We start from the raw sequence: 24,573 nt of genomic DNA on the forward strand, positions 1-24,573 counted from the left end.
TAAGGATATGGTTTTAACCTAACTCAATTTATTGTAGCTAACACATGCAGACTGGGAATTAGTTAAGTTGGGAATAAATAGTGTGTACACTGGATACTTGCCTAGATATCATCTTGGTTAATGTAATGAAAATCCTTTAATACCTGCCTGTGTATTTATGAGGTAAATCAAATACACAAAACCTTTATCTCTGTAAAATTTAAAGGTATCCCGACCCTTTATAAGGATACATAAGAGCTGGACTAAATGTCTTCGTGTCATTTAGAAAAGTGGGGTTAAGGATAATGACCCCAGGCAGAAAACTCTTGCACCTAAAATTGTTTCAAATAAATCACAGTGTGGCACATCCATGAGATGGCCATAGTATTGCAGTGTGTGATCATTCAGCCCATGCACTTTGATGTAATTAATGAGAATGGTGAAATAGAAGTGTAATCATTTCTCCAAGAGGAAATGTCAACCCATTAATGAGGCTAAGGCTTACCATTGCCAGGTGAAGCAGCAGATTTCTCCCCAGCTCTTTAGATTGCTGATGTTGTGTGTTGACAGAGGTAGATGTTCATTTCCGACTATGATAGAGGGAAGGGAAATACTTCTGAAGAGGATTTTTTCTGCTTTTTGTTTTTTTTTTGTTTGGTTCTTTTAAACCAATGACAGCAGTTTGAAATGACTGCAGTTCTAGCCATTATAAAAAAAAGTAAGCATAAAATGTAATTTATAAATATAAATGAGTAATTGACATGTAAAACGGGATTTTCAGGTATTTATGCATTTGTGTAAAACCAAATAATCTAGAAATAGCCCTTTACTATTGTTATAATGATTCGTTAAAATCATAGCCCACTTTTAAAATTATGTGTTACAGATTACTTGCCCTTGGTTTTCTTGTGACTATCTGTGGTAGATCAGAGTAAGTTGAATTAGAACTATCTGTTTATGTTGTTGGAAGGATGCTTTCATGCTACTAGAGCCGCTTTTTAAGTTTATACAATAATTCTTCAGAAAGTTGAAAACTGGTCTACTGAGACAATAAAAAGATGGAGGCCATATTTTCCCCAGGTTATATGGTGATGTTTACCAACTAATAACCCATTGACTGAATTTATATTAGAATTTCTTCATTGCTTTTACTACTTAACTTCCATTGGCAGCTTAGGGATTTTATGTAATTACTTTGAACAACTTCATTGGCTCTGTGAAAGACATGGTAACGCTGATGACATTTTTATGGAATCTGCCGTATATTGAAGACAATACATACACGTCAATTTGTTCATGTTCAAAAAAACATAGACAGCCTTTAGAAATAAAGCATGTGATGTTGTGGGTTTTGGTGTTGCTTTTGTTAAGATTTTTATAGTTTGCTTTCTGTAGATAGTCCATCTTTGCTCTTCACAGAGTTCTTTCCAGGAGCTGGTGACCCAGTATATCTTTTGGGGGAATAGGACTTCCATGGTGGCTCAGACGGTAAAGTGTCTGCCAGCAATGCGGGAGACCTGGGTTGGATCCCTGGGTTGGGAAGACCCCGTGGAGAAGGAAACGGCAACCCACTCCAGTACTCTTGCCTGGAAAATTCCATGAACTGAGGAGCCTGATAGGCTACAGTCCATGGGGTCGCAAAGAGTCGGACATGACTGAGCGACTTCACTTTCACTTTCACTTAGCATTAATAATTAGGAATTTGGCTTTTAGGTTATGAGTTATATATTATGGAAGATTTCCAAGAACTATTTTAAATACATTGTCATTTGTTAACATATGACAGGTATCTTTTCCTCCTAAAAGTGTGTAAAGGAATAAATATATTTTTAATTTAAGTGTTTAGGATAAAAATATTACCCTGTTTGTTTTGTAGCTTTACTATCAGCAAATACTTAAGGATTTAATAGTTTAATAGTTCCATGGACTTTAATTCCCATTAATGTAATATCATGTCATAACAGGAGAGCTGAGTTGCTTAATGAACATTATGTTCTGTGTGCCTCTTTCTTTTCTTCAGTTTTCATTTTGTTACTTGGTGTGCCCATGGCTTAGTAAGTTGGGCTTTCTGGGGACCTTTTTTCCATTTTGGCCTCCGTGGCCCATTTTGAGGCCACATTGTCGAAACTTAGTTTTGTTTTTTCCTTTCTAGTGGTGCACTTGAAAACTCCAGGTGGCAAGAACTGCTTTTTTCAGTAAAGTTTATTAGGAGAACTCTGTTTTCTTTTAAAAATAACAAAAACCTGTCATTAAACTTAGGAATTAGGATTCCTTCTTTGTTGACATGAGTAGCCTGAAATATGAAGCTAACTAAATTGCATCAAATTTCGGAGACTAATAATCATACATTTGGGAAAAGAAGCTTCTACACGACCTGTGTTCTGTCAGAGTAATTTAATTAGAGGTAGTGATATTTCAATGTAATTTGTTAATGGGCACATTCTGGGGAAAAAAAAAAAAAGAGAGAGGGAGAGTAATTCTGCCTGAACATTGATCATTTTATATATTTTTAGCTGGATTCTGTCAAAAGAAAGGATTTTCATTGAATTTCATGGCACAGAGATGCCTGGAGGAAGAATATCAATGAAGTGAAGAACAGCTTAAAATTTTTGAGTTATTAGAATGCATATAAGGCAGAATGTAATAATCTTACTGCTTTTCCAAAAGTTTAATATATGAAATTGTATGCATGGACATTAACTGAAAATCTAAATTTCATATTTTGAATGTCATATCATCCCCACTGCTTGTTTCGATTTTTTTTCAATTTCATATCCAAGAAGCGTATCATAGTTCTTTATTTTTTATTTGTGACAACTTGTATACAGATGTTAGTTAAATATTACATGACTTACCCTGGAAAGGAAACAAAATAACAGCTTCTCTAGATTTTATAATACTTTGGAGAACATTATAATAAAACCTCTTTCTTTTGCTGGGGAAATCTGGAATAAGAAATACTTTAATTGTGTTAATTTGACCTAAAATAGCTTTTATTTTGATTTATTTCATTTCACAGACATTTCAACTTAGTTCTACTGCAATGAGAGGCTCTGAGTTCACTCAAGTTGATTCATTATCATGCAGGACAGGTTAGAATGTGCTGCAGTAACAATTACCCCCAGTCTTCTGTGCCTAACACAAGAAAATGTCAGTTTCTTCTTCCTGCAAAGAAGTCCACTGTGGTAGCAGGGGACTCCAGGGCACTTCTCCACAGATGGGCTCACGCATCCCCAGGGGTTCAATCCCGTTATCATCTGCATTCAACATATTCTTTCATAATCACCACTGCAGGGAAAGAGAGCCTTTGCTTTTTTTTTTTTTTTTTTTAATTTCTGCTGTAAAGCAAAGTGACCAAGTTATACATATATATGTATTTTTCTTTATATTCTTTAACACCATAGTTTATCCCAGGATGTTGAATATAGTTCCCGTGTTATACAGTAGGACTTTGTTGCCCATCCATTCTATATGTAATAGGATGCAACTACCAGCCCCTACCTTCTAGCTTATCCCTCTGCAGTCTCCTTACCCCTTGACAGCCACAAGTCTGTTCTCTGTGTCTGAGAGTCTGTTTCTACTTTGTAGATAGGTTCATTTCTGTCATATATTAGATTGTACATATAAGTGATGTCATATGGTATTTGTCTTTCTCTTTCTGACTTAATTTACTTAGTATGATAATCTCTAGTTGTATTCATGTTGCTGCAGATGAAGTTGTTTCATTCTTTTTTATGGCTGAGTAATATTCCATTGTCTCTCTGTACCACATCTTTACCCACTCATCTGTGATGGACATCTATGTTACTTTCATGTCTTGGCTATTGTGAATTGTGCTGCTATTGCTTATTCCTTGGAAGGAAAGTTATGACCAACCTAGACAGCATATAAGGTCCGTCTAGACAAGGCTATGGTTTTTCCAGTAGTCATGCATGGATGTGAGAGTTGGACTATAAAGAAAGCTGAGCACCAAAGATTGATGCTTTTGAATTTTGGTGTTGGAGAAGACTCTTGAGAGTCCCTTGGACTGCAGGGAGATCCAACCAGTCCATTCTAAAGGAGATCAGTCCTGGGTGTTCATTGGAAGGACTGATGTTGAAGTTGAAACTCCAATACTTTGGCCACCTAATGCAAAGAGTTGACTCATTGGAAAAGACCCTGATGCTGGGAAAGATTGAAGGTGGGAGGAGAAGGGGACGACAGAGGATGAGATGGTTGGATGGCATCACAGATTCAATGGGCATGAGTTTGGGTAAACTCCGGGAGTTGGTGATAGACAGGGAGGCCTGGCGTGCTGCAGTTCATGGGGTCGCAAAGAGTCAGACACCACTGGGCGACTGAACTGAACTGAAGCATAGCAGTTCATGTATCTTTTGAATTATACTTTTATGTGGGTATAGAGGGTATCAGTTTTTAAATACTGCTGCTGGGAAGTCATGTGTGTCACTTTAATCTACAGATTTTACTGACCAAAGTAAGCCATGTGGTCATGCCAAGGGTGAAGGGGATGAGAAGTGTTATCTTTCTGAATGTTTAGAAAGAGGAGAAAAACTGGAAATATTGGTCATCATTCACAATGCCAACCTAAACCTTTATATTATAGCAGTATGGCAGAATAGATCAGTATTTCCCAACCAGCTGTCAAGAATGAAATACAGATGTGCTGTAGATACTCATGGTTGAACTTTTTTTATTGTATTAAAAATGTGAAGGTATTTTTATGATGTGTTTGCATGCTGTCAGTTGCTCAGTCAGTTACTGAGCAACTCTGCAGCCCCATGGACTGTAGCCCACTCGGCTCTCAGCCCATGGGACTTCCCAGGCAAGACTATTGGATTGGGTTGCCGTTTCCTACTGCAAGAAATCTTCCTGACCTAGGGATCAAACCCAAGTCTCCTGCATCTCTTACACTGGCAGGCAGATTCTTTACCACTGAACCATCTGGGAATAGTTCAAGAAACTAACTCATAACAGTGAAAATCACATTGGAATGCTCTGTTATTTTTTTTTCTTTTTTGTAAAAACTTACTGAAAATTTTTATTATTTTTCCACTTTGGTAAGACTTGTATAGACTCAAGTCTCTGCATAGCATCTCCCCAGATCTTTTCAGTGATCAAGTACTCACCTGCAACTGGAGTGAACACCAGAATCTTTTTTCTTACTGAATCCCCTCTGTTATCTGATCACTGTTTTTATATCAGTGTCTTTATCCTAAGTGAAAATTTTATGCAGATGTTACTTTTATTATTCTTTCTATTTAATTTGCTTGCAAGTTTTGCTCTTACTTTTCTCTGTTTAATTCTAAAAGAGAGGACTTCCCTCGTGGTACAGTGGTTAAGATGTCACCTTCCAGTGCAAGGGGTACAGGTTCGATCCCTGGCCAGGCAGCTTAAATCCTACATGCCTCCTGGCCAAAAAAAATCAAAACAGAAAGCAGAAACAGTAGTGTAACAAATTCATTAAAGACTTTAAAGATCAGATCATATCAGATCAGTCGCTCAGTCGTGTCCGACTCTTTGCGACCCCATGAATCGCAGCACGCCAGGCCTCCCTGTCCATCACCAACTCCCGGAGTTCACCCAGACTCACGTCCATCGAGTCAGTGATGCCATCCAGCCATCTCATCCTCTGTTTTCCCCTTCTCCTCCTGCCCCCAATCCCTCCCAGCATCAGAGTCTTTTCCAATGAGTCAACTCTTCGCATGAGGTGGCCAAAGTACTGGAGTTTTAGCTTTAGCATCATTCCTTCCAAAGAAATCCCAGGGCTGATCTCCTTCAGAATGGACTGGTTGGATCTCCTTGCAGTCCAAGGGGTCCACATTAAAAAAAAAATCTTAAAAAATATTCATTCTAAAAGAAAAGATATGTATAAATTTTAATCATTTATCGTATACCAGAGAATTATTAATTTTTTTAGTTTTCTCGGTTATTTCCTCTTCTCACCTTATTTTTCCCTCCTTTTGGTTTTTTGTGTTGTTGTTTATTCCTATTGGATTTTGAAATTAACAGAAAATCTTTCTCAGTCAAAATCAATAGTTAATTTTGTGTGCTTTTTAAAAAAATAAAAATGTCTCTATTATGTTAAATTTGCATAGGTTTTAAAAAACAGATTCCTTAGAAATAAATTGGTATTTCTGGACATAAAATTTACTAAATTACTAAAGGGGACTGTAAGTTGCAAAAATTAATTGTTTTCAAAATACTTTTTGATTATTTAGAACTATAAATAGTGATTATATTTTGAGCATTTTAAAGCCTGTTAATTATTAAATTAGATGAAAAATAATATTCAGTGTTATCATGTAGATAATGTTATATTTAATTTTCCTAGCTTTTCATATGCTTTATCTTTAAATGTTTCAAAAATGCAGAAGACCTGAAATATATATTTTCTAGGTGTAATGTTTGTAATACTCATTTGTATTATATTACTGATAGTGATAGTGAAGTCACTCAGTTGTGTCCGACTCTTTGCAACTCCATGGACAGTAGCCAACCAAGCTCCTCCGTCCAGGGGATTTTCCAGGCAAGAATACTGGAGTGGGTTGCCATTTCTTTCTCCAGTTGTATTATATTAATTATACAATATTATTATATTATAACATATGTAATATTATTAGACAATGTTACTTAAAGTTAATTTTTATGTATTATTTACAGATAGATTTTCTGAAGCTGTACCTGCCTGTAGTTTCTGTTGTGTTTAGATTTCATTTTCAATTATGCTTACTGTCCCAGCCTAGTGCAAAATGAAAAGACTTCAGTCATCAGAAACCCCTCAAATGTTTTCCTTCAAATTGAAATCCATGTGTCCTTATAATTATTTTCACATTTGGTCTAAAGGTTTAATTTCATGCAAAAATGATCAAGTGAAGCTACATGCAGGACTCACTTTGAGGGCACTATACCCCAAAACACCTAATTTGAGCAGGAGAAATTTTGGATTCTCTTAAGCAGAAAGTAAAGAAATTCCTTTATGAGATTAAGTACAGCAAGCTAGCATCAAGCTCTAAAAGTCATTTATAAGATTTTACACATAGTGCTTTAAGCCAGAATGCCTCACACAAAGGGAGAATTCATGTCATCAGTCTGTCTATGCATCATCAGTGCTACACCGGAAACCAGGGAAGTGGAAGAAACAGAAAAGGAGCCATTTTTGAATAATACACTCAGGAGAGGTGGTGATGGCATGTCACACTTCATAGTGGCCGCACTCGTCAAAAAGATGGTTAGACCCCAAATTATCATTGCATGTTGGTGACTTGAAGGAATTAATAAGTATGTTGGTTCATAGTTGTTAATGAACTTTGGGCCTCCCTGGTGGCTTAGATGGTAAATAATCTATCTACCTGTAATGCAGGAGACCCAGGTTTGATCCCTAGGTTGGGAAGATCCCCTGGAGAAGGGAATGGCTATCCACTCCAGTATTCTCGCCTGGAGAATTCCATGGATAGAGGGACCTAGTGGGCTATAGTCCATGGGGTCTCAAACAGTTGGACACGACTGAGCGACTAATGCTAACACTGAAATATGTTGGTTCATAGCAGTCATTAGAATCCTTGAAGAGCATTATTTATTTTGGAAACAAAAAGCAAAACAAACTTTTATAAATCAAATATTTGAGGAGATAAAGGAACACTGTAAAGGAAAATTTTAGGCAAATGTTGCATAAGGCTGATGCTCTGGCCCTAAGGTGGGCTGTAAATTACATGAAGACATAAACATCAGGAGTTTAATCCGAGAGTCCCATGATCAGTATTAGTTTTACTCACGTAGAAGCTCTCGTATATAGAAGTTTGCTCATAAATCTTAACTCCACATAAATTGATATTATGAAAATAAATGACAACAGCTTTACGCAAAGATCAGGGATTAGAAAACCATATTTGCTGATCTATACCAAAGTGCACAAGCTGTCCAAAGGACGCTTTTTTTTTTGGCAAGAGTTTATTGGCTAATAGAAAAATGGATTGTGAGTGTGTTTGAAGTGTTGTTCACTCCATATTTGTTGAAGGAGAATAATTTGCTTGAAGAAAATAGCTCATTTAACTGACATTTTGGAGCACCTGAATGAACTTAATTGAAAATCACAAAGGCTGTGTAAATATTACACATACTCACAGAGTTTATGGATTTGAAGCAAAGTTCAGCTTTGGAAAAAGGAAAAAATTATATATTTGTGATATTTAGTTGGTATTACATTTTAAATCCTAAGGAAAATTATTGACTGTTAGAGCAATACTTATCTATGCATGAAGTTGAATTTTATCATTATTTTAAAATACTTATGATAAAGAATATGAAAAACTTTTGCATTTCCACAAGGAATTTCAACATTGTGTTTGTCAATTAAAGAAGGACCAGGAAATTTAATCAATGTATTCTTCATGGTTCATGACAAAAAAGATTTTTCTATCAATTGGAGAAAAACTAATGTACTCTATGCTACCCATTTGCTACCACTAACTTCTGTGAATAGTTTTCCTTAATGGAAATTATCAAGCATTTGATTTCTCAGTCTTAAAACGTTATAAAAAGGCATTTCATGCAAATAAGCTGAAATTTCTTATTAAAATTTTTTTTTCAGTTTTGTATAGAAGTTCTATGTGTATTTTATAGTATGTTTCCTAACATTTTATAGTATGTTTCGTATTTCATTTTTCTTATTATAATTGCTGCTGCTGCTAAATCGCTTCAGTCGTGTCCTACTCTGTGTGACCCCACAGACGGCAGCCCACCAGGCTCCGCCGTCCCTGGGATTCTCCAGGCAAGAACACTGGAGTGGGTTGCCATTTCCTTCTCCAATGCATGAAAGTGAAAAGTGAAAGTGAAGTTGCTCAATCATGTCCGACTTCTAGCGACCCCATGGACTGCAGCCTACCAGGCTCCTCTGTCGGATTTTCCAGGCAAGAGTACTGGAGTGGGGTGCCATTGCCTTCTTCATCTTATTATAATTAGATGCTATGAAAAAAATGTGGGACTTTCCAGGTGGTCCAGCAGTAAAGCACCTTCCAATGCAGAGTATGGGTTTACTCAGTGGTTGGGGAGCTAGGATCCCACATGCCTTGCAGCCAAAAAACCAAAGCATAAAACCGAAGTAATACTGTAACAAATTCAATAAAGACTTTTAAAATGATCCACATCAAAAAATATATATACATATATCTTAAAAAAGAAAGAGAAAGTGTACTGACTTTTTCTACCAAAGTCCATGTGGACATTTCCAGACTATCTCTAGTGTATCCCACTGTGCGTGTGTGAAAAGGATTGGTGGATTCTAAATGGCTCTAGGAATAATTGTTGCTGAAATTGAAACTCAGAAAGAGTCTAGAGTAAGCAAAGAATATCTAAGCCGATTTATGAGCAAACCTGCAGTTGATAACCATTCTTCATTGGGATCTATAAGAAAAAAACCATGAAATCCTTAGTGTTAAGATAATTCTTCCCTACCTTTCTCCCTATAACTTCTTCATTAATAAAGATCTAGTTCCTTAATAAATATTGCCCTGTGCACATGGAAGGGGAACATCTGTCAACACTGAAACTCTTTCTGTTTTCCCAGTTTGCCTTCAGAAATAGCCGTTAATGTGGCAAAAAAAATACAATAAAAGTCAAAGGGGTATTTAGGCACAAAATTCTTTTACAGTATTCTCTCATAATTGTTTCTAAATATGGTTGATGCTTTACTTAGGCAAGAATTCTAAACCATATGTGTATATGTTCACATTTTCATTCCTATGGTTAATGTGTGCTATTAAACTGCTAATACATTTAATATAGAAGATCTGTGGTTTCCTATTAATATTTTATAAGGATATTATGTTTTTATGGTTAACATTAATTTGAGGTATAGTTTTAAGAGTCAAAATTACTTTAAAATAATTATTTCACTGGTGTTTAATTTTGTATTAATCATGTTAACAAAGTTCTATGTAGTCTAGAACACATTAACTACATATTACATATGGAAACTATGCAGTGGCTCTAATAATACATTTCTTATTTAATACTATGATGTTTTTAGGCACAAACATTTAATTGTGTGTAGAGTTGTTTTCGGAGAAGGCAATGGCACCCCACTCCAGTACTCTTGCCTGGAAAATCCTATGGATGGAGGAGCCTGGAAAGCTTCGGTCCATGGGGTCACTGAGGGTCGGACACGACTGAGTGACTTCACTTTCACTTTTCACTTTCATGCACTGGAGAAGGAAGTGGCAACCCACTCCAATGTTCTTGCCTGGAGAATCCCAGAGACGGGGGAGCCTGGTGGGCTGCCATCTATGGGGTCGCACAGAGTCGGACACGACTGAAGTGACTTAGCAGCAACAGAGTTGTTTTAAATTTGAATTATTCAGTGGATCAAGCTTGTTTTTTCAGTTGTCTAAAGCAGCTCATTTTCTTTTATCCTATGTTTTGAAATTCTGGAGTTTCTACTTTAAGTTATTTGAGCACTCAAGAAAAATTAATATTCTAATGTAAAGAAGATTGTCAGAAAAAATATTTTAAATTGAGTTCATTTTTTTAAAATAACAGAATTTCATCTTTATTACATGTAATAAAATATTATGGCTTTCGTGAAACACCAATTCAGTATCTCCATACATAGGATGTTTATGTAAAATTATTGATTAAGTTATATTATCTGGTTCCTGCTAACATCATGTTGGAGTAATTCACTGGCACTCATGCTTGGCAGAGACTGAGGATATTCACAACTATCTACTCCTTTCAAATATCTGATAATACAGCTGGTTAGACCATCCCCTTAGGGAAATATTTTTAAAATTATTAATATACTATTGTTTAGAAAAGTTCTAAGTTTACAGAAAAATTGAGTGCAAAATACAGAGTTCATATCCCTCCCTTGAAAGTTTTCCCTGTTACTAACATCTTGCATTAATGTAGCACATTTGCTGCAACCAATAATGATACATTACTATAAAGTCCTTAATTTACTTTAAGATTCACCCTTAGTTGTGGCTTAGGCTATGGCTTTTGACAAATGCATAATGTCATGTATCTGCCATAACAGTAATATAGAGAATGGTTTCACTGCTAAGGATGTATTTTATTTTAAAATAAACATATCATCACCTTTTATTTAAAATCTATATATTAAAAATGATCAAACTGCTTCCTGTTTTGGAAAATGAAAGTTGAAAATATTAAGTTACTGAGAATTCTTTGCCTAACATCCATTAGGAAAATGTGAGAATAACAGAAGCAGCTTCGTTTCAGTGAACCATGTATTTCTCCCCACAAGTCATATGACTGTGATGTTTGCTTTCCTCATTTTCAAAGTTAAATTTTAAATCTAATCTTACTAATTTTACCATGTCCCTTGGATATCTCTTTCTCCCTTTCACGTGGCTTCTGTCTATTCTCCTTTTTATTTTTACCCAACTTTTTTGGTAAACATATTCTGTCGTAGTCCTTCTGAAAACCTGTTGAAAGTCTATAAATAGTAAATAAATATATAAATTATAAATATATATTGGTGCTGTGACTAAGGTTCTATAGCATAATGGTTTTCCACTTGTTATTTTTCTGTTAATGTCTATGTTTCTATAAAAATTTTCATGTAAGTAAGGCTCAGCATTTGGTGCTAGGGCAGAAGTGAATCTTGTCAAATTTGAGAAAATATTCATGGTGCAGCTAAGTCAAAAGTGAGCAAGACAACATTCAATAAACATTGACCCATTGTTAATAAATGGAATTCATGTGTTACCCACTTGTTGGACTACAGAGTGGGTGGTTTAAACGACAGAAATTTATCTCACAGTTTTGGAGACTGGAAGTCTGAGATCAAGGTGCCAACAGGTTTGGATTTTCTCGAGATCTTTCTCCTTGTCTTGCAGATGGCCATCTTTCCCTGTGTCCATACAATGACCTTTCCTCTGTGTATATGTGCAGCTATGTCCAAATTTCCTTTTCTTATAAGATGTCAGTAATACTGGATGAGGGTCTACTCATATGAGCTCATTTACCTTAATTACCTCTTTGAAAACCATATCTCCAAATACATTAAGTTCAGTCGCTCAGTCGTGTCCGATTCTTTGTGACCCCCAAATACATTGGGTTGGCCAAAATTTTGTTTGGGTTTTTCTGTAAGATGTTACAACCCAAACGAATATTTGGCCACCCCAATACTTATATTCTGAGGTATTAGGAATTAGAATTTCAGCTTGTGAATTTAAGGGAAAGCAACGTAGTCCGTAATACCATTGAAATTAGCAAGCTTTTTAATTTGCGTGACTTTGAAAGCAGTAAAACCTGGTAATTACTGATTAAGCATGTGAACGAGGTGCTGTCTGTGCATTAAATAATCACAACCACAGGATGAAGTCAGGACCAATATCTCACTAAGGAAAACTTTTTCAGTTGGCAATGGACTTATTTTCATTTAAGGTATTGATTTCACTCGTTGAATGTACAAAAAGAATTAATATCAATACAACACATTTACAGTTAATACAACACATAATACATCACAGTCCTTTAAAACTGAGCGATGCTCAAAATGTTGCTTATTTTAATATCAGAGCAATGAAAATTAGCATTTGTTTAAAAATCTCAGAAAAGTTTGATGACAGAACTATTAAAGCAGTGGGGACAAGGGTGCCAGAAAAGCTATAAGATTTTAAGTGACCACCTTTATGCGGTTTCCTCCAAAGTGATTTCTCAGAGCCAGGCTGTCTGGGGTCACACACTTCTCGTTCATAGGATCTGCAGTGACCCTTGGTAGGAAAAGGCACATTTTTTCAAAGACCTCCACCTTTGCTGGCTTGTATCTTTTTGACACCTGAACTCAAATAGGTAGCTGAGTAGCAGATGAGCCAAAGTGCTTGACAGTAACAGTGAGTGTGAATTTTTTTCATCTGTAACACACTCATGAGTCCCTAAGGGGCTCAGTTCCTCCCCTCTGTGGGACCCTTAGGCTGTACTCCAATCGAAGAACTCCTTTTTAATATGCTAGTTACTTTGATACTTTCAAAGATTTAAACGTGGCACTATTCTCTTCCCAAGCATCTATCAAGCCTCTTTATCATTTATTTACTTTTATTGTTTATTAAAGGTTTAAGACGTATGAGTTGAGTTAGATCCTTTCGTGTTTTTGTAGGGCAAGCAAACACAAGGAGTCAAGCAGCATGGAGTGTAGATGGATTTCTGAATTTTCTGCCCTGTCCGTAGAACAGAGAAAACAATTCTCACTTTGGGTGGTTATTCTTTAGGTTAAAGTAGATAACCTAACCTTAAGTGTCTTTTTAAGTGCCTAGCATTCAACAAGTATTAATTCATTTTCTTTCATAACCCAACCACCTAAACAAAGTCAAATTACTGCAAGTCCCTGGGTTTTGTTGTTGTTGTTGAGTATTGCTATAATAGGCTGCTGCTGCTGCTGCTGCTAAGTCGCTTCCTGCTTTCTAGTTTTTTTTTAAATTTAGATATTAATCTATATAATTGGTCTGTAGTATTTAATGAATATTTATTCTGCCCTATCACTGTTAAGTGTCAAAGAAACAAAAGAACTCAGACTCACTGTCAGGAAGCCACAAAGAGTTTATGGTCCACTTACAGAGACAAGATCTAGTCACATGAAACCATTAATAAGTAGACATTACTTATTATAATTATTATTATAATAAACAAAGTGCTAATATGTATTTCTATGGACAGGAAACATAGGAACACATTTTTTTTTTTTTTTAAATTCAGAGCCTTCCCAAATGAGGGCACAGGCTGCCATTTTCCTAAGGACATCCAAGAGGCCCCTTCCCCTGACTCTGAAGCTGTGGCTAGGAGAAGGGGGAGAGGCTAGGAGAAGGGGAAGAGGAGTGGTCCAGGCCCAGAAAAGGTGATAAATATGAGTGTAGGGGCTTCCCAGGTGGTTCAGTGGGTAAAGAACCCGCCTGCAATGCAGGAAATGCAAGAGATGCAGTTTCTGTCCCTGGGTTGGGATGATCCCCTGGAGGAGGACATGGCTACCCACTCCAGTATTCTTGCCTGGAGAATCCCATGGACAGACAGAGGAGCCTGGCGGGGTACAGTCCATAGGATCACAAAGATCAGACACTGCTGAAGTGACTGAGCACCCATGCGTAGAATGTGGGCCATAGCAATGTGGAAACAGGCTGAGAAATCTGTCTGACTGGGCAGAATAAATTGTAGAAGATGATGTATTGCATTAGTGAAAAAGTTCGGTTGGGTTTTTCCGTAAGATGGAAAAACAGGAAAAAACCTGTTCAACTTTTCGACCAACCCAATAGATAAAACCAAAAAGACCAAGTGACTAAGAATTAAGAGAGCATTGTATACTAGGTCAAAGAGTTGACATATAATATTGCAGGCAGGGAGGAGAAAATCACTGCAGATGTTTAGTCTAGAAGTGGACACGCAGAGACCTGGAGCAGGAGAAAGACCACCCACGCAGGCAGATGCAACAATCCAGGTGTGAATAGACAAGCAATACCAGACTGTAAAAGTCAACAAGAAAGTGCAGAAAAGTGTTTAACGTTTCTCATCCACATTGTATGTTTTTAAGTATGGTGAATACCTTTTGTGATATAAAAGGGACTTTTTATACAAGAAGATGCTAAAAGTCTTTCATTTTGATTTCTCAGCAGGGCTCCCCCAAACAATTTGACTTTTCATTTTGTTGTCTTAATAAAAGACAAGCAGTAGATGGCATTGTTCTATAGAAAAGATTCCCATGTTTCATTTTTAAATCTCACAGCATGTAAGATGGGGGTAATTAAGTTATCTTCTGGGATATTTCTACTTCAAAGACAAATATTTTGACTTATCATAATCTAGTGTGAGATACAACTTTTCATTTTGCAATGTTTGAAAGATAAAGGATGGTATATGTGGATTATGTGGGAAAATAATATATTCAGTAAAGTATTTTATGACTATTATCAAGGATTTTATGGTTACTTTTAGGGTAATAAGCTTGCATGTTATTTGTGGTCTGGTGTGCATCTCGGTGAATTTATGCTGATGAAAACAAAAGAATTTAATTAATTCACATGTGAGTAGGAGTTCAAAAAATGAACGTAGGTCCTTGGAAAACGCAAAAAATATATATGATTTTACTTTGTAATGTGTGACTATTAATTGAATTCCAAAATGTATCCAGAGTAATTGTGGTCAGAACATAACCTCACATGTTTACAGAAGTGAAAAATTGTTTTTTTTTTTCCCTTTGATCCTTTTATGTTCTTCCCATAGAATTTTTCTTCAAAAAGAATGATTAAGAATTTCAAAGAAAATCATCTTCTGTGGAGAATATTTTTATTATAATTTTATTTTGGCTTGAATAGGTCTAGTTCTACATTTATAAGTACGTGGTTTAACCTTTGTTTTGTTTCCAATGAGACATAAGCTGATTGATGTTGCCTTTAAGAAAGCATTCATTTTTTTCAACTTTTAACTCATTACATGTAAGATAGAGCTAATTAAGATATTGACTTTTTTTTTCATTTTTTTCTATTCTTAAGACATTTTCAGTTGTTTATTTTGAGATGTACCTTTATTTTCATTTGTTTGAAAACCTACAGAACTGTTAGTACTTCATAAAGCTATGATAAACACCACAAGAACTAGAAGTGGCCAACTAATCACCTTTTAAGTAGCATGAGGTTTTGTCATTCTGGAGCATAGTGGGCATTCAGTATTGATGAATATTATTGCTTTATTCCTTTCAGAATTTATTCCAAAATTATATATTAAGGCTGCATGCCAGGAAACATGCAGGGTATACAAGATAGCTAAGAAAATTTGCTCTGAAGTACTTGCACTGTGAGTGTCAGGCGTGGCTTTAGAACTATGGTGTTAAGAGTTCAGGTTGCTACACAAAGACTGAAAAGCAGTAATTTTTTCTGCCCTCAGTGACTCTGAAGCTGAGATGTATAGGATCAGTAGAAGTTTGTTAGGGAATGGAAGGCAGCATCGGTGAGACCTGGGAAGGAACAGGTCCTGAGGGTCCAGAATCCAGGAGCTTGTGTAAGAAAGAGGAAGACTTTGGAACAAGAAGATGCTGGGGAATAACTCAGAACATCTGACATTCTCTAGAAAGAAAATTCCTGAAACGGAACTACCGTATGATCCAGCAATTCCACTCCTGGATATAAATCTTTAAAAAAAAAAAAAAAAGAAAGAAAGACTCTTTTGAAAAGAAAACATGCACTCAGGTGATCATTGCAGCATTATTTACAGTTGCCAAAATATGGATGCAACCTAAGTGTCCATCAACAGATGAATGGATAAAGAAGATGTGATGTGACATATATATAAAATGGAATACTACTCAGCCATACCTAGAGTGAAGTTTTGCCGCTTGTAGCAACGTGGATGGACTTGGAGGGGATTACACCGAGTGAAATAAGTTAGAAAAGACAGCTACTATATTATATCACTTATATGTGGAATCAAAAATTAAAATTAACTAGTGACTATAACAAAAAAAGAAGCAGACTCACAGATAAAGAGAACAATCTAGTGGTTACCAGTGGGGAGTGAAGTGAGGGGAAATTTAGGGATGGAGAAGTAGTAGGTACAAACTGTTGGGTGTAAGACAGGCTAAAGGGATATATTGCTTCGCTGGTGGCTCAGCCAGTAAAGAATCCGCCTGCAAGGCAGGAGACACGGGTTCGATCCCTGTGTCAGGAAGATCCCCTGGAGGGGAGGGCATACGAACCCACTCAGTATTCTTGCCTGGAGAATCCCATGGACAGAGGAGCCTCATGGGCTATATATAGTCCCTGGATCGCAAAGAGTCTGATACGACTGAAGCGATTTGGCACACACGGCACGTGAAACATGGGAAATGTAAATAATATTTTATAATAACTATAAACTGAGTGTAACCTTTAAAAGTTGTATAAAAATTTCAAGATAACAATTCTTTGACTAATGTAAAAATAAAATTTTTGCATTTCATGTTCAGTTCAGTCACGCAGTCGTGTCCCACTCTTTGTGACGCCATGGACTGTAGCACGCTAGGCTTCCTCATCCTTCACCATCTCCTGGACTTTGCTCAAACTCATGTCCATCGAGTTGGTGAGGCCATCCAACCATCTCATCCTCTGTCATCCGCTTCTCCTCCTGCCTTCATTCTTTCCCAGGATCAAGGTCTTTTCCAATGAGTAACATTTCGTGTTACTAAGTTTTATTCTACCCTAAGCTTATTTAACTTACATGCAGAGTACATCATGAGAAACACTGGGCTGGAAGAAGCACAAGCTGGAATCAAGATTGCCGGGAGAAATATCAATAACCTCAGATATGCAGATGACACCACCCTTATGGCAGAAAGTGAAGAGGAACTAAAAAGCCTCTTGATGAAGGTGAAAGAGGAGAGTGAAAAAGTTGGCTTAAAGCTCAACATTCAGAAAACAAAGATCATGGCCTCTGGTCCCATCACTTCATGGGAAATAGATGGGGAAACATTGGAAACAGTGTCAGACTTTATTTTTGGGGGCTCCAAAATCACTGCAGATGGTGACTGCAGCCATGAAATTAAAAGACATGTACTTCTTGGAAGGAAAGTTATGACCAACCTAGATAGCATATTCAAAAGCAGAGACATTACTTTGCCAATAAAGGTCCATCTAGTCAAGGCTATGGTTTTCCCAGTGGTCATGTATGGATGTGAGAGTTGGACTGTGAAGAAAGCTGAGCACTGAAGAATTGAGGCTTTTGAACTGTGGTGTTGGAGAAGACTCTTAAGAGTCCCTTGGACTGCACGGAGATCCAACCAGTCCATTCTAAAGGAGATCAGTCCTGGGTGTTCTTTGGAAAGACTGATGCTAAAGCTGAAACTCCAATACTTTGGCCACCTCATGCAAAGAGTTGACTCATTGGAAAAGACTCTGATGCTGGGAGGGATTAGGGGCAGGAAGAGAAGGGGACGACAGAGGATGAGATGGCTGGATGGCATTACGGACTCGAAGGATATGAGTTTGGGTGAACTCTGGGAGTTGGTGATGGACAGGGAGGCCTGGCATGCTGCAATTCATGGGGTCGCAAAGAGTCGGACACGACTGAGCGACTGAACTGAACTGAAGCTGGATATAGATTTAGATGGATAATTGTTTTTGCCTTTGTAATATAATTAATTTTATTCATTTATTTTTACAGTGAAGTTTAGCAACTGCAATGGGAAAAGAAAAGTACAGTATGAGAGCAGCGAGCCAGCAGATTTTAAGGTGGATGAAGATGGCATGGTGTATGCCGTGAGAAGCTTCCCCCTCTCCTCTGAACACTCAAAGTTCCTGATATACGCTCAAGACAAAGAGACTCAGGAAAAGTGGCAAGTAGCAGTAAAACTGAGCCTCAAACCAGCCCTACCTGAGGATTCAGTGAAGGTAGAGTATCTAAGTGTGGCTTTGGATGGACGATTGTATAGTTTGAACTACGTGCATACTTTGCATCAGATCAATGAGTGGCCAGTACTGGAATTTTTATCAACTTCAGTTGCTGCAGTACTATTTTGTTTTTTTGTTTTTTTTTTTAATTTTACAGGATATTTTAGATTAAATGTTTTATCAGCAATCCTAAACTGTATTTGAAAGATTTGTTTATACTTTGAGATTTATAACTTAAATTTACTTAGAAATAGTTGTTTGTTTTAAATTACTTAGAAGCTTTACAAGCTGTTAAACTTAACCACAAGATAAACAGTTGTTTATAAGTTGTCATCAGATGAACTTATGGCAGGGGAAGTAGAGATTTACAATAGTAACAGGAAAACATTTCTGCCAAGGAGTATTGGGTTTTTGTCTTGTCCCTCAATAATCAAATTGGGGAATTTGAATTATTTATGCTATGGACGTGACTTTTAGGAATAATACACTCCCTCTGGTGGAAATTGCTGTAAGACAAGATAAAACAAATAAAATACACTTTTTTTTAAATTTTATTTTATTTAACTTTACAATATTGTATTGGTTTTGCCATATATCAAAATGAATCTGCCACAGGTATACATGTGTTCCCCATCCTGAACCCTCCTCCCTCCTCCCTCCCCATACCATCCCTCTGGGTCGTCCCAGTGCACCAGCCCCAAGCATCCAGTATCGTGCATCGCAACACTTTTAACAGAAAATTTATTTCAACTGAACATTTGCTAAGTACTTCTTTTGTGTAAGCCACTATTTTAAGAATTTTAAATAAGATACAATAACTTCTTCAGTAAAGTTATGATAACACTATTAGTTTCTGAATATTATAGTTCTTTGAGTTAATTGGAAATAAATATGGGGGCGATGCCATATTCATATAATTGGTCTGTGATTTTATGAACTATAACTGTTACATTAAAACATAAGAATACACATATTCATTGTTGGTATTGTAAATGTGAGAGCCACAGCAATAATAAAATGTGAATAAATATTAGAGAAAAAGATACCATTTTTTCTCTTATACCAATGTTAGACTTTCATTATGTGAAATGTAATTTGTTAATCTATTAACTGTGAAGGGAAATCATGTCATTTGGGTAATATAAAATAAGGATCTGGTAACTAATTGAATGAAAAGATGCTTTTGTTGTTGTTGAGGATTCACTGTGTTCCAGCAAACCAGCTTGGATGTTTGCATTGAAGCAGCGTGGGCTAATGGCTAAAATGTCCACAGATACAGGGAAAAACAGAAGAAAATGTTGACATCTAGCAGAGATTAATACCCCATGTGCAAAGTGGGTCATCTATAGCATCCATCATAGCTGACATAGGTTTAGAATAATTACAGCATTAATTCTGTGGGATTTAATAGGGTCATAAATATTTGAGACGTTCCTTAGCAGTATGTATTAAACTTCTCTTGGAATTCAAATTATATTTTAGCACATCAAGATCTAAATTTAATGTACAGTAGCACATTACCTGAACTGTGGTTTAAACTAATGAGAAATGTATAAAGGATACTGTTAAATTTTGCTCAATGTTAACTACTATCTAAGATGGTTTATAGAAACTGCAAATAGTTTACACAGCTGAGCCACCTAATACATTGTTTGGTATTTCATTTTTCAATAAACAGTGTCACCCACAATTTTATGGTGAAATTGGGAAAAATCGCTCAGTTGTGTCCAGCTCTTTGTGACCCCATGGACTATACAGTCCATGGAATTCTCCAGGCCAGAATACTGGAGTGGATAGCTGTTCCCTTCTCCAGGGGATCTTCCCAACCCAGGGATCTAACCCAGGTGGATTAGATTGCAGGTGGATTCTTTACCAGCTGAGGCACCAGGGAAGCCCACAATTTTATGGTGCTTTCTATTATTTTAATAGGGGGATGAGAACAGGGCCTCCAGACTTATTTTCTTGCCTATAATAAAGTGTGATTCTATACTTACGGGTATCCATTGATATTGATGTACTTTCAGAAAGTGTTTTTCTAGTACTCAGGAATGTCTTCTTGTATTTTCATGTGAAGGAATCACAAGAAATAGAAGAAATAGTGTTTCCAAGACAAGTGACTAAGCACAATGGCTACCTGCAGAGGCAGAAGAGAGACTGGGTTATCCCTCCCATCAACTTGCCAGAAAACTCCAGAGGGCCTTTTCCTCAAGAGCTCGTCAGGGTAGGGTGACACAATTTCACTGATCTCTGTGGCATGTGTTCAGTGTATGTTAGAAGTGCTTTTGTCTCTTTTTTCCACAAAGTAGAGTTTAAGACATGTGTGTACTATTTTGTATTGATGAAATGTCTCTAGGGTTGCAAAGAGTCTCTTTTTCATTACCTTGGGTTATTTACAGGCAGAGCTTTCTGTGGGTCCATCCAGTGTGCCATGGATGCTGAAGTTTGTTCGGTGTCTGAATATATACACCCTAGTCGCACAGAGTTGGACACGACTGAAGCGACTTAGCAGCAGCAGCTCCCTCATGCATTCACACCCACACCGTACCCTTCCCCTTCCACCTTATCTTCCCTGTCTGAAAGCTGCATTCCCCATGATGATCTTTGCCCTCTACAGATAGCTTCTGGGCCAAAGAAAAAATAAAGGGGCAATCATTGCTAAAAATGCCGGTACTGAGTGCATTTGAGAGATTTTTAAAGAAATAAAAAAATGACCTCTGATACCATTAACGGACTCCCTGGGGCTGCGCAAAAAACACAGGCTTTCAGATTTGAAGAGCAAGGTTTCTTTTTTTTTCCAGTTACTCTGAATGCATGCTATCAGACCCAGGGGGGGAAAAAAATGACAGACATTTCTATATGCTTAGTAAAATTAGCAACTTGTTATTTATTACAAAAAGAAAATGAGACAACTAGCTGTATTCTCAAATTTAGTAGAAAGTAATGTTTCTGTATATGATTAATTTAGCATTTCAATACATACTTACTGAAGGCTGTATTTTTTAATGTCATTTATTTGTGTTGTCCAGTCTATGGTAATATGTATTATAATTAAGTTTAACAGTGAAATATGTAACCTCCAAATCAAGGTGTTTTCTATGTTTCTACTTTAATAGAGAATGAGAAAATTAAAGAATTTTGCCTTAACTAAAAAAACAAGACAAAAACTGGATTCTGTTACTGGATTAAAAGTATTTGTCTAATATAGAGATATTTCTTATTACCACCTCCAAACAGTATTGCTCAAATGCCCTTTTTTCTGTCCTATTCTTCCTCCTTTTCTGCAGCCTGTTTCTATGATGTTAGGAACATCAAAGGACATATATGTTCCACTCATCTGTAAGCTTATTTTTCCAGGAAATGTTGTATTTGGAGGACAAAGCAGTGAGCCTGTAACAGATATAATTTTTATGCATAGGAGATATCTATTATAAAATCATTTCTTGCATGTTTTGTTATTAATAAAGAATGTGGGGTATTGGGTGCCAATTTAATATGGGAAGCTTTGGTTGCAATGAAAAACATCAGCACAATGCAAGTACAGAAATCTGACTCCCAGGCTCAACCATAGTCTTAGAGTTCCCACCTGAGGCTCTTTCACACTATGAATAGACAGTTATTTCTTGTCCTAACTGATGCAAACAAGTAAATAGTTTTTTCTTCATTAAATTGGACACCTGTTACTGGGTTAAATATTCTAACCTCCAAATTTCCAAGAGAGACTTGGATTCTGTTTAAAAATGGACACTCCTTAAGTTTGACTTTTGTGCTGCTCCTAGTGACTGTTCTTTAGATGTTAACATTGGCCCAGTCCTTCTAGTGACAGGTGACATCTCTTTTGAAGCCCATCACCAGGAAGCAAGAACAAGGAATAAGACTGGGAGAGCTTCAGGAATTTTCTGGGAAGAAGTGGTGTATGTTTGGAAGAGGCCATGAGGTGTAGCATGCTCTGTCTCTGATAATGAGCTCATTTAGTCCCTTGTTTAATGTGACTATCTTCTTGACCCTCAGATCAGATCCGATAGAGATAAAAACCTTTCTCTGCGGTACAGCGTAACTGGGCCAGGAGCTGACCAGCCTCCAACTGGTATCTTCATTATCAACCCCATCTCAGGTCAGCTGTCAGTAACCAAGCCTCTGGATCGTGAGCTGATAGCCCGGTTTCATGTAAGATCTCAACAGCTGTTAATTCTTTGTATTCACACTCTTCCAAATACATGCAAGGTTTAACATTTGTCTCTCATATTAGTCTTAAAGCTTTGATCCTGAATGTTTTAATGCTAGAAATGTATCTGTAGCCTTTTCAATTTAATATTTTTTTTATTTTTATGAAACAATTGTTTTTATAAAATTGATGAATGCTCATGATAAACAAACAATGCCAAGGAAAAACTAAAAATTGCCTTAAGTCATATTACTATTTGCATGCTGATACTTGCCTTCAGATATGTGGTTAAGAACTTACAAGAACAAATTGCCATGAAGGGATCAAAGCTATTTCATGTAAATTACATACTGATCATTACATTTTTAATAGCTGTATAGTATTCCACTGAATGTATATAAACTATAATTTTAACAGCAATTTCTTATAAAAATATTGGTTTGGCCCAAAAGTTCATTTGGGTTTGTTGTAAGACTTCATAGCAAAACCCTGATGAACATTTTGGCCAACCAAGTACATTTATGTTTGTCAGTTTATCTCCTGATACTATGATTACTATTAATTAGCATCATACCAAATGGATAGCATATTTTCATTTTGTTATTTGTTGATCATATTATCTCCAGAAAGATGTGCCATTTTTATCTACCTACTAAGAATTAAGATTTCTCTTTTCTGATTAACCCTGCCAATACTTGGTTTCATTAACCTGCCAGTCTGAGCAATCATTTCTTAGATATACTATCCAGTTATATTTCTTATGCTAATTTTATGTTACTTTTCTATTTTATTCATTTCTTGATTGAGTTATAACAGCTTTTGTATGTAGTTGTGCTGTATGTGCTTAGTCACTCAGTCGTGTCTGACTCTTTGCAGCCCCATGGACTTTAACCCAACAGGCTCCTTTGTCCATGGGGATTCTCCAGGCAAGAACACTGGAGTGGGTTGCCATGCCCTGCTCAAGTGGATCTTCCCAACCCAGGGATCAAATCCAGGTGTCCCACATTGCAGCCTCCTGCAATTCTTTACCATCTGAGCCACCAGGGAAACGCTTATATATAGTTATATGTTCCTGTTTTTAAATATATGTATGTATTTAAATGGAGAAGGCAATTGCACCCCACTCCAGTACTCTTGCCTGGAAAATCCCATGGATGCAGGAGCCTGGTGGGCTGAAGTCCATGAGGTCGCTAAAAGTCAGACATGACTGAGCGACTTCCTTTCACTTTTCACTGTCATGCATTGGAGAAGGAAATGGCAACCCACTCCAGTATTCTTGCCTGGAGAATCCCAGGGATGGGGGAGCCTGGTGGGCTGCCGTCTATGGGGTCACACAGAGTCGGACACGACTGAAGTGACTTAGTAGTAGTAGTAGTAGTAGTAGTAGTAGTATGTATTTAGAACTGATTTTCCCAATTAAAAATTGTATTGAGTAATTAAAAAATCAAGAATTAATATTAAAATATAAATTCAAGAAAGCATTTTTCTTTCCTTTTTTTCTAGCCATGCTTGCCCATTTTTCTGGAAGAGGATTTCAACAATTTTTTTTCATGTGTTTAATAGAGAAACTTAAATTGATCTTTATTCCTACTCCAATTTCTATATGAATAGCTAATAAAACTTTTAATGAAAGTATCATTTTCTCTTAGAAAAGAATATAGGTACAATGTAAAAACTTTTCAAGTAATACAGTATTAGTAATAAAGTAAGAAGAATTTGCAATCCCAGTACATAAACTAGTCACTTTTCTTTAAGTTTGGTAATATTCTGTAAGATGTTTCTTTGTGTATAGATTCATAAATATATTTTTTTGAAATTGGGATTATTCTCTGAAACCAACTTTTGTCACTTAGCAATCATAAGATTTAGCATCTTTCCACATCTGGAATCATTATTTGTTTCTATTATTATTTTTGATTGCTTGCTTTAACATAATTGTAACTAATTACCTACTGGCAGATACTTGGATGATTTAGTTCTTTCTACTTTATTTTACAACTATAAATCATCCAGCAATGAACAGCTTTCTGTACATTTTCCCATTATGTCCTCAGAAAAAATTCC

General features: G+C 36.5%; 1 protein-coding gene across 1 annotated transcript in view; it reads left to right on the top strand.

Moving 5' to 3' along the window:
* The window catches only part of CDH2 (cadherin 2), a 250,820-nt gene that overhangs the window by 163,330 nt on the left and 62,917 nt on the right, over nucleotides 1–24,573 (top strand). Inside the window, exons 3-5 of the mRNA XM_061399687.1 lie at nucleotides 18,121–18,347; nucleotides 20,422–20,568; nucleotides 22,356–22,511. Of these exons, the coding sequence (XP_061255671.1) occupies nucleotides 18,121–18,347; nucleotides 20,422–20,568; nucleotides 22,356–22,511 (530 nt within the window). The remainder of the gene's footprint in view (nucleotides 1–18,120; nucleotides 18,348–20,421; nucleotides 20,569–22,355; nucleotides 22,512–24,573) is intronic.

The sequence above is a fragment of the Bos javanicus genome, chromosome 24, assembly GCF_032452875.1.
Source record: "Bos javanicus breed banteng chromosome 24, ARS-OSU_banteng_1.0, whole genome shotgun sequence".
In the NCBI taxonomy this organism is placed as follows: domain Eukaryota; kingdom Metazoa; phylum Chordata; class Mammalia; order Artiodactyla; family Bovidae; genus Bos; species Bos javanicus.